The sequence below is a fragment of the Sparus aurata genome, chromosome 12, assembly GCF_900880675.1.
Source record: "Sparus aurata chromosome 12, fSpaAur1.1, whole genome shotgun sequence".
NCBI classification, from domain to species: domain Eukaryota; kingdom Metazoa; phylum Chordata; class Actinopteri; order Spariformes; family Sparidae; genus Sparus; species Sparus aurata.
Window position 1 is genome coordinate 2,101,996 of NC_044198.1, and position 11,672 is coordinate 2,113,667.

Below are 11,672 nucleotides of genomic sequence, written 5' to 3' on the forward strand. Positions count from 1 at the left end.
AAAAAGAAAAGTCTGGACAGGAAACAACACGGCTACTGGCCAGTGAAGGACAATGTCTGCATAGAGAATGAAAAAATACTTGTGCGAGAAACTGAAATTAAAACAAATAATCCTGTGGTCAAACTCTACTTGGCTGGTGGTGAACACAGTGTTTACATGAAATGTATCTGATGTGACTCAGGCAAAAATGTTCACAGACAAATGTTTAATATAAGTTTAATGTTTTAGTTTTATTTTGGTGAAATTTAGACAATGACTTCCGTCCTCACTCTCTGTCTCTCTCCTGGAGGTTATAATAGCAACAGCTGAACGAATGAAATGGACTGTTACCTTCTGTAAAATTATGGATTTCTCTGGGTTTGAATATTGTTGGAAACATTTTGAATAATGAAAGTACACAACTCAACAAAGTATTTAAGTTGTTTTAAGACTTTTAAATGCAGAACTCTTACACATTGTATCTTTAATATAGAGCATATAGCATATATCTTGATCATCACAGTCAGCTGCCTTTGAGCCTGTTTGTAAATAGCTGATATTACATTGGAACCCCTACAAACTCATAACACTGCAAAAGTTAATTTAGGTTTCATTTGTAATTTTGATCTGTTTGTGGCACTAGGAGTAGTGCAGGGCATCACCAAAATCATTAGGATTCATCCTTGAGAGACTATAATTTCTGAAACAATCCAATACTGTTGAACAAATTTCAAACTGGCCTACCAACTAACAGGCCGACTACCCAAGAAGTACTAGTGTGGTTTAAGTCACAAAATTGTGATTGACATTTTTCTATTTCAGGTGATCCATTTAAAATGCCATGAGGAACACAGAGTCACACCTCCAATCCAAGCAGTCAGGGGAGGTCAAGGATAAGCAGTAATAACTCCCTGACACAAGGTGGAACAGTTGTTGCTTTTTTTGTATGTCTCCTTACAACAAATGTGCAATATTCCACTTTTTATAGAAGCAAATAAGTTTTCTGGTTGAAACAAGTGGATGGTTGTGTGAATGGTTTAGCAGAAGTGAAAAAAGGGCAATCGCTGGTTGATTTAGGTAGGAGGGCAGACATTCCCAGCATGCTGTTCTTCATAGCTAACTATTTATTTACAGTCGGTGGTGTGTGTTTCAGTGTGTGAACCAGTTACATGCTCCATAAAAGTTAAACCTTAAATAACACATGATAGCCCTGATCCTATTTAGGCTTAGCAACCAGTAAGAAATACTGACAGGAAGTCAAACAATTTCTTAATTGAAGAATGAACCTCCATTATGATATATTCTAGACCTGCACACAGTGTAGTTTGTGTCAATGCTCCTGAAAATCACTGTTGTTCTGAGTGAGATTCCATGGAATTTGCTGCTGGAATGAAGTTAACAACCACTTCAAACAAGTAACAAATCAATTTTTTCTTATGAACCACCATCAGGAGAAATGTAATATTGTGAGAAAATAATTTTGAAGAACATTCATCCACTTTAAAATGCAGAGTTAGTCCTTTAGTAATCAGAAATTATGGTGCTGGAGCAACATTAATTTTGATGTTCAAGGAACAACACAGTAGGAAACCGGTGGATTGCCTACTCCAGGTGGGGAATGTGTCCTTGCCCCAAGTGAAGGAGTTCAAGTACCTCGGGGTTTTGTTCACGAGTGAGGGGATGATGGGGCGTGAGATTGACAGGAGAGTCGGAGCAGCGGGTGCGGTGTTGCATGCGCTTCACCGCACGGTTGTGACGAAAAGGGAGCTGAGCCGAAATGCAAAGCTCTCGATCTACCGGTCAGTCTTCGTCCCTACCCTCACCTATGGTCATGAGCGATGGGTCATGACCGAAAGAATGAGATCGCGGGTACAAGCGGCCGAAATGGGTTTTCTTCGCAGGGTGGCTGGGGTCTCCCTTAGAGATAGGGTAAGAAGCTCAGCCATCCGGGAGGGACTCAGAGTAGAGCCGCTGCTCTTCTGCGTGGAAAGGAGCCAGTTGAGGTGGTTCGGGCATCTGATGAGGATGCCACCAGGGCGCCTTCCTAGGGAGGTGTTCCTGGCACGTCCAACTGGTAGGAGACCTAGGGGTAGACCCAGGACCAGGTGGAGGGATTATATCTCTTCTCTGGCCTGGGAGGGCCTGGGGATTCCCCAGCCAGAGTTAGCCGATGTGGCAGAGGAAAGGGATGTCTGGGGCTCGCTACTGAAGCTGCTGCCCCCGCAACCTGATTTTGGATAAGCGGTTGATAATGGATGGATGGATGGAACAACACCAACAAGTCAACATCAGATAAACTACACTACTCACAATAAGTTAGGGATATTGTGAGAGACTCAGTGGATTCCATACATACGGTGTTTGTTTCACTTCAGAGAGTTTTGGGATAGGGAGGCAATTGTATTGGGGTGATAGACACACCTCATTTTGTGTTTTCCATGTAATGGTCTCACTGTGTACAGTGTGCCTTACATATTGGGGCCAATACCAAAAAACCAAAAGACAACCCTTTTCAATGTGGCATCAATTTCAACATTCTGTGGGTATAAAAAGCTGGTATTGTCAGTAAGTCATTCCAAGTTCATCATTCAAACAGCCATGAACACACGACGTCACTTAACGGACGAGCAGCGCCACCTGGCCATAGCGCGTCTTTGGGTCGGTGGCAGGCAGTCAGATGTTGCTCGTGAACTTGGTGTGTCTCAAAGTGTCATCAGCAGACTTGCATCAAGACACAGAACAACTGGCAGAGTTCGTGACAGACCCAGGAGTGGAGCCCCACAAGTGACAGACCGCAACGATGACCAGTACCTAAGGACCTATGCACTCAGACATCATTATGCAACTGCCACACAGCTGCAGGCCCAGTTACGAGATGTGAGGGGTACTAGGGTTTCCAGACAAACCATTCGAAACCGACTCCACCGCTTTGGCTTGAATGCCAGACGACCGTTGCAGGTGACTCCACTGACACCAAGACACCGCTGTGAACGTTTGCAGTGGGCACAAGACCATGTGACCTGGACAATGCAGCAGTGGACTGTCCTGTTCACTGATGAGTGTCGGGTCACCTTGCACAGAAATGATGGTCGTCAGCGTTGCTGGAGAAGGCGAGGTGAGCGATACGCCGAGGTCAACATGGTCCCCAGGGTTCCCTTTGGTGGAGGAGGTGCAACAGTCTGGGCAGGCATCACCAGTCAGCGCAAAACAGATTTGGTTATTGTAGATGGCCCAGTCACTGCACATTCTTACCTCAGAGACATCATAGAACCCATCATCATCCCCCAATTCCACCAGCACACCCCAACTTTCTATTCATGGATGATAATGCTCCACCACATCGTGCCAGAATTGTCACAGCTCCACTTCAGGAAGTCGGAGTGCCTCATATGGTATGGCCAGCAATGTCCCCTGACCTGAACCCCATAGAGCACGTCTGGGACCAGCTGAAGCAGAGACTGGATGATCGTACCCCACCCCCACGTGACCTGGCAGAACTGCGTGTAGCACTTGTGGAGGAGTGGAACGCATTGCCTCAGAACAACATCATGAGGCTAGTGAGGAGCATGAGACGTCGCTGTCAAGCTGTCATTGCAGCAAATGGTGGAAACACCCACTACTGACATTGTCAATTTTTGTTATTTGGGGCTATCCTTGTTATTGTCTACATTTTTGGGGTAATAAATATTTAACTAATGAAGATGGTGTTTCTTCTAATTCATTATTAGTAATATCAAAGGGAACTTTTACTTATTTCATTAAAATTCAGACCAAATAGGAAAAGCACTCATGTAAATAAAAATATCCCTAACTTATTGTGAGTAGTGTATATGTTAACAAGAATAACTTTGTAAGATGAAATGTGTCCTTTGATCTGAGAGAAGATTCACTTGAGTCCCATTTGAAATAACTGGCGTGAATCTGTATGTAAAATGTAAAAGCAATCCTGGTCCCCGAATGGTATCACTATGATGAAGATAAAATTATATTTTTAGGGGATAGTTTGCAGTGTGGGTAATTTTAGTTTCTAGGCACCAAATCTGGACCACAGAATGGGGAGACCACTTACAGTCATGTTGTAGATAGATCAGTGGGTCTTCCTGTGTGTGTGTGTGTGTGTGTGTGTGTGTGTGCGCGTGCGCATGTGTGTGTGTCTGTGTGTATGAGGTTGTTATATTTTTAGTAAGGACAGCCCCTCAAACATGCAACAGTAGGTTAATGACTTGGAGTGACAGTATATATACATATGAACTGAGCTGCCTGACCTGAACACAGATGATCACCACTATAAGGTACATCACCTCTTCTGTGGCACTCATGGATATGGCAAATATTATCACCATCTAGAAAGATGCAAACATAAAATTTCCTCAGAAATGTATTCATTTTTTATCTATGTGTGCAGGAAGTTTGAAGCAGTTTGAAGATGTCTAGTGAGAAGAACCCTGAGGTGGTAGGCTGTGACGCCTCCATCATGAGGAACGTCTGGGAGATCAGAGAGAGAGAATATGGACAGAAGATACAGCAGGAACAGGAACGAAAAGAGAAGAGCGCTCTGGCCATGTAAGAACGCAGACTGTTTGACTGTGTGTACAGGCTCTCTGCATTCACTTTGAAAAAATATATTTGCACATATAACTGTTTTTATTTCTGCCTTTCTGAGACTGATATAAGCGATATAGGCTACTGTGCAGATTAATGTGGGTAAAACTGAATGCTTCCCGTGCAATCTCCTTAAATAACAATTGGATCTGGTCCATCTCTAGTGTACACTGAGTTGAACGAAAACTAATGCTGTCTAATACAACACTCCTGACCTTCCCCTTCATCAAGGTTATAATGTTCAGTTTTTGTTAAAACTGTTTTACAGAGGTGCTCATTCAACGTTTTGGATCATTTTGCATGATGTAGTTTTATCTGCAATAGGAATGTATTGAGTTATACTGACAGGTGTATTATTTTTCTCCAACCCATATCAATGAGATTGACTTAATAACACAACCAAAAAGGCATAAGCCAGAAGGCAAAAATTAAAAGCAAGATAGGCAGGATAACAGAGAAGGCTGGAATGCTACCAGTGGGGGGATGTACTGTTCTGAGGAGATGATGAAGGAATAAGGACACTGAGGACGACTGCTGGACAGGGAAAGAACTGCAGGGTCATGATTACTCACATTTTGCCACCAAGTTTTCAAAAATATTCTTCTTTCTTTTATTCTGTAAAATTTTGATCTTATCTTCATTTATGAATAGAGGTATGGCCAAGAACACTTTATTCTGCTGACAAAAACAATTCTGACTTTCAAAGAGGTGAAAATGAGGGTGTCCTGAATGAAAGAAAATTGATAGATCAGCACACTGAAGGGTAGTTAACCAGAGCTCTAACAGCAGTTATAGGATAGATTATATGTCATGATTCTTTAGGCAGTTCCAACAGCTAACAGATTAATGAGAAGTGGTACTGAAACTGCTAAAGTGAAACAAATACGTTGAATTAATGCATAATTTTACAAGTACAAGTACTTAGTATTTTAGTAACAGCTCCAACGCCTTTTCATGTTTTTCACCTTACATAACAAAACTATTTTCTGAAGCCAGAAATCAATTTGTAGATTGATGTCCCACTTCTCATACAGTTATTGGTTTGATTAAACTAAATACATGCTGTCTCTAAATGAAAATTTGGGAGTCCTTTCTGTCAAATGTCTTCCATGTTTGAAAACCTGTTTGTGGTCTGTTTAATCTATGTTTTAAACAAGGATTTGTGTGGTCATAGTATAAGGAAAAGCAAGATGTAAGTGATTTTGCTAGATGTCCAACTACAAGTAACAACAGGAAGGTATAAACTGCAAAGTATAAATGTTATATTATAATAATAATAATAATAATAATAATAATAATAATAATAATAATAATTTATACATGTAATATATATGTGTGTGTGTGTATGTATGTATATCAGTCCCCTAAGCATTTGAAATAGAAAATAACAAATTTCATACATTTCATAGTTCATTAGTATAACATTTAAACTTTGCAGTTTATACCTTTCTCATTTGTTAAAACTAGTATCTTTACTTTAACATGAGTAGAGTAACATGACATCTAAGTAAGTAGTAGTATATTCTTCACAACATAGTTTATTGGCCGAGCATCAAAAAGTCTCTTGTATTTAAATATAACCCATACCATGTGTTTTTATTAAGTGCTGTCAGTATTTTTTGCTAGGATATTAGTGCATTGTGTGGTAACATTATCCCACCACAGGCCTAAATGTGTGTGTGTGTGTGTGTGTGTGTTTGTGCGTGCGTGCGTGCGTGTGTGTGTGTGTGTTTATCTATATACACTAGTGGTCAAAAATTTTAGAACACCCCACTTGTTCTAGTTTTTTATTAATGTTTGCATGTATGCAGTTTAATGTCTCATTCTACTCTGAAATGAAAGCATAAAACAAATGAACAATTGACGTTAAAAAATAAATCATGGAATCAATTTATACGCCAAAATATATTCCAAAATATTTGACTCATCAAAGTAGCCACCTTTGGCAGATATAACAGCAGAAGACACTTATGGCATTCTCTCTACAATGGAAATCAAATATTCTTCAGAAAGTTCTTCCAAACTCTGTTGCAGAAGTTCCCATAAATATGTGGCACTTCTAGGTTGCTTTGCCTTCACTCTCCTGTCGGGTTCATCACAAACAAGCTGGATGGGGTTTAAGTCTGGAGACTGTGCTGGCCATTCCATGTTTTTAAGCTTATCATCTTGTTCTATTTACCTTAAGGAATTTCGGGCATAGTTTTGTCTGGCTTATGTTTTGGGTCATTATCTTGCTGTAGGATGAACCCCTGACCAACTAGGCTCATACCAGAGGGTACTGTATGGTGCTGCAGAATGCTTTGGTAGCCATTTTGGTTCAGGGTGCCTCTGTACAAGTCACCTACCCTGGATCCAGCAAAACAGCCCGAGAACATTATGCTTTCTCCTCCATGCTTGAGTGTTGATGTCCCACACTGAGAAACCACCCTTTTGCCTACTCTACGGTGTACAAAAAAACTGCATGATGAACTGAAGATTTCAAATTTTGATGCATCAGTTCATAACACCTCCTTCCAGTCTTCAGTAGTCCATTGGCTGTATTTCATGGCCCAGGCAAGCCTCTTTTTCCTATTCTGACATCTTAACAATGGCTTTCTTGCTGCAACTTGACCTGTCAAACCTGCAACTTGAAGTCTTCTCTTCACAGTTGAAATTGAGGCTTGCTTACTACGACCACAATTAGGCTGTGCTTGAAGCTGTTGTCCTCATGCAAGCTGTTGACTCTCAGAAACTTGTCTTCTGATTCTGTTGTGGCTTTGGGTCTGCCAGACCTCTTCCTGTCAGAGTTTTCCCCAGTTTCTGAGTGCCATTTAATAGTGAAGGAAGCTGTACTCACTGACACCTTGACCTTTTTCACAATTTTTCTAAAGTAAAGACCAACATTTTAAGTTTTATGATTGTCTGTCTCTCTTCCATTGTTAATTGCCTTTACTTGCCATTTTTATACCGTATACCGTAATCACCGATCAGCGCAGCCTCAGTTTGGAGAAGTAGAGACCTGCTCCAGCCCAGACGCTCAGCTTTGTACTGCAGTGAACGGAGAAGAAGCAAAATTTGACCACCTAAAACAAGGCTCACCTAAAAAAAATCTATAACTGTTCAAGTGTACGTTGTATAGAGAAAATTCACAGCGCTTTACATCGCCGTCAGACTGCCCTTTCTTTTGGCACTACATTTTCTCAACTGTAGAACCTCCATATCCTTACGCATTAGCGCAACTGTGCAACAGATGATCTGTGAGCGGAAATACAGTGCAAGGCCCGGTTGCTGGACGAGAGGTTTACTTTCGATAAAAAGAAAACTTAACAGACTGTAGAACCTCTGTATCCCTATGCATTAGCGCAACTGCGTAGGGATACGGAGGTTCTACGATTGAGAACATGTAGTGCCAAAAGAAAGGGTGGTCTGATGGCGATGTAAAGCGCTGTGAATTTTCTCTATACAACGTTCACTTTAACTGTTATATATTTTTGTAGGTGAGCCTTGTGTTAGGAGGTTAATTTTCGCTTTTTCTCTGGACCCCGTTTACTGCAGTACAAAGCTGAGCGTCTGGGCTGGAGCAGCTCTCTACTTCTCCAAACTGAGGGTGCGCTGATCTGTGATTAAGGTAGGGAACAGATCGACTATAGATATGTACTGTGACCCCACTTCAAAAAAACACAAACTATTCCTTTAAGGAGAAAAAGGGTGTAAGGTGCAAGAATTAGGTCACATTAAACATGTATAGAATTCCAAGAAGGTTGCTACCATTTCTTTAAGAGATTTTGTCTTTGTAAGAACTACTTTTTTGCTGTGGGCCTGACCTTTTTCTTCTATTTTTTTCACTATCCTTTTCTCCACAGCATTAACAAGGACTGGGAAAATCGTTTGGCTGTCAGACTTGGAATAGGGAAACGGGTGGAGAGGAAAGTTAAACCTGTTGAGAATCAAATAGAAAACAACAATGTTTGGAAGAGCAAGCAACCCCAGGTTCCTCCTACTCTTCCACGTGCTCCAGGTTTACGTCCGCCCAGCCGACCAGGAGTCCAGAGAAAAGGCATCTCCAACTCCGCCCCCAACAACAAGGACAAAAAGGGACAGATCAAGAGTTTAGAAAGACTACAGTTACTGATGTTCATCTCTCAGACTCAACCCTCTGCTATGGTTTGGGGGAAGTCATGGAAGTACAACAAATCTTTGCCACTACCAGAAAAGGACACTGTATCAAACTGGGGCAACTGCTGGATGTTTGCTACCCAGCAGCCTTACTCTGAACCAGGCAAACCTTGGCTAAATGGGCCAGCCCTGATGGATCCCTGTAGCCTTCATCTCTGGGTGAAACCTGACAGGGTGGTGGAATCACATGAGTTAGAACTAAGTCTTCCCACTCTGGTGTGGCAGATGTGCTGGAAAAAATCTGACAACTACAATAAGAAAGGAGATACATCATCGGAAAATGAAAAGAACAACCCCAAACCTGGATTTTTCACCCTGTTGGTCGAGACTCAACGTCACAATGAAGACTTGTGCTCATCAGAGTGGAATGAGTCATGGAGATCAATGAAGTCAGAAAGTCAGCAGGACAGTTTTTCTGTTTCAAATGATGGCCTAATGAATGGGTCTGTTTCTAACAAGAAAGATATTAAAAGAGCAATGAGCTCCAACTGGGAAGAATGTTGGAGGCTTGTCAACCACCATGGCTGCAACAAATCCAAGCTAGATGAAGTTAAAAATTCTCACAGTCCAGAGTGGGCCAATTCATGGAGAGCAGCCATGCTGGTCCTCAACAACCACAAGAATTTTGATCTCTCACGAAGGCAAGATTATAGCGATACCTATAATGAGTGCAGCCTGCAAGAAGAGTCAGATCTACACACAATCATGCTTGTGTCTCATGAGCATAAGTACAGAGGTGTGTACCTGCAGCTCTGTGAAGAATTTGAGGCGCTCTCTGAGTGGAACAAGTCGTGGCAGGTAACAAAAAACAACTCTAAACCATGTGAAGAATTAATGAAAGTCCTGAAGGTTGCATCATCAAAGATGGAGACTGCTTTAGAAGCTCAAAAGATGGAGAGGAATGCAATGAGGCATGATTCAACATCAGAGAAAACTGACCCATGCTATGAGCAACTGAAGCATAGCATGATATATCTCCCGAAAAGAGAACTAACCAGATCAAATCTGCTTCTTCTGGAACACCAGGCAAACGGCTTGTCTGCCTCAAATTGGAGAGATTCCTGGAAGACACTGAAACACAGAATGAGGATGGAGAGAAGAAGAATGAGACCCGATCCTTTGAGGCCTTTCAGAGCCTCTGAAAATGGAGTAGACTTGAGGCCAAATAACTCAGAGTGGAAAGACTCATGGAAATTCACCTGTCAGCCTCTGCATCAGCAATCTGAACAATGGCAGCAGGGGTGGACCACTATGCCCCAAATCCGAAGAGATCGTGTGAGGGACCAGAACCACTTTACGCCTTCTGAACTCCCTAAGAATGGGCCAACTGGGGAACAGAGTTGGACAGAATCATGGAGGTTATTTAGGTCTCAGCCCGGATCAGAACCTGGGCAGGGTAGGGCACAGACCAGCCAAGGAAGGTCTAGTATGGCTTCCCACCATCCTGACAATTCACAGGTACACAGGTCAGTCAGACAATCACGTCATGCTAGGTCAGTTTCTGACTGGCAGGAATCCTGGATGGTCTCAGAAACTGAGTTTCAACATGACATACCCTCTTTAACCCAGTGGAGGGGGTCTGTCTTCAACACAGAGCAGCAGACTGAGCAGCTGTCCAGAGAGAATGGGTTGGATGTGTTAATGGAGATCAAACCCCAGAGAGAGAACATTACCATACAGCGAGCTGAAGCTAAAATGAGCAGATCTTTTGAGAAACAGATGTTTAAGGAAAGATATCCTGAGAAAGAGTGGAGCGCTTCATGGAAAGCTGAGTTACTTTTAAACCATCAACCGAGTCATTGCAGCTATTCAGAGAAAAGAATTGGCTGCACTTCTCTGCAGCAACATGTCACTACCAATGGGCATGGATCCAAGTGGGGAATGCCATTCAGGATTGCAAACCCCATGCCCCAAGTGGAGCAGCCTTGGTTGGAGTCCTCTCCTAATCCACGTCAGTATACAGACGTGTGGTCAAAAGAAATAAACACCCAGAAAAACATCAACTCCAACACCAACTTATGCAACAACCCTGCATTCTTCAGGCTTTGGGGAAAGTCCCATCAATTTCTGCAGGGGGCCAGTACACAAATCAAAGACAAAACTAAGCATAAGGAATCCGTTGACCCAAAGGTGATTATGACTAAAAAGATCAACACAAGGAGGCATTTGTACTCAAACATTGAGAAGGAGAAAAAATCTGACAGGAAGTGGGTAGGATGCCATCTGTTGGGTAAAACCCAACCGCGTACCAAGAAAGGCCCTTCCTCAGTAAACAAGCCTAAGACAGATGACGAAATCAAAGAGGCAAAGTTCTTTGAAGAGTGGGCTGAATCCTGGAGGTTTTTGGTCCGGCCTGGTAATCTAAAAAAGCAGATGTCTATCAAGTCACTCTCAGGTTGGGATGAGTCATGGAAGTTCCTTCTTCCACCGTACCAGACGATGAACGGCCCCAAGGCCAGATAGAAGGCACCGCTTTCTCATGTTTTAGCTTGGCCATTTCAGATGGAACATTTTCAAATATTGTCAATAAAATAATAATAATAAAAATGCTGTACTGCCTGCAGTCTTTCTTTATTTCCCACCACTAGTTGAGAATTTATGTGTGATGTTAAATGAACAGCTGAGAGTTGACAAAAACAGCACTGGAATTTCTTACTGGTTTGTATGTTTAAAAAAATTAGCTTCAACGGACGTATTAAACAAAAACAAAATACAAAAATCACAACTAACATCACACACACACACACAAACAAATAATTATTAATAATTCGAGTCCCAAGACCAAGAAGGGATTCAAAGTCTTGTTCAAGAGCACTACACTCTTGTTACTGTCATATCAGAACTGCTGCTAGCGATTTAAGGAGAGAAAATGAATAAATAATTAAGACAAGACCATCTAAAGGGGGCAACTTTGAGTTAAGTTTTAAAATTGTGAC

General features: G+C 41.9%; 1 protein-coding gene across 1 annotated transcript; it reads left to right on the top strand.

The window, feature by feature from the left end:
* Positions 1-4,204: 4,204 nt before the first annotated feature.
* On the top strand, positions 4,205-11,263 carry LOC115593355 (uncharacterized). Its single transcript, XM_030436870.1, has 3 exons — positions 4,205-4,271; positions 4,385-4,542; positions 8,424-11,263. Exons 2-3 carry the CDS (start codon positions 4,406-4,408, stop codon positions 11,197-11,199), a joined length of 2,913 nt encoding a protein of 970 aa, XP_030292730.1. The 5' UTR covers positions 4,205-4,271; positions 4,385-4,405; the 3' UTR covers positions 11,200-11,263.
* The last annotated feature ends 409 nt before the right edge of the window (positions 11,264-11,672 follow it).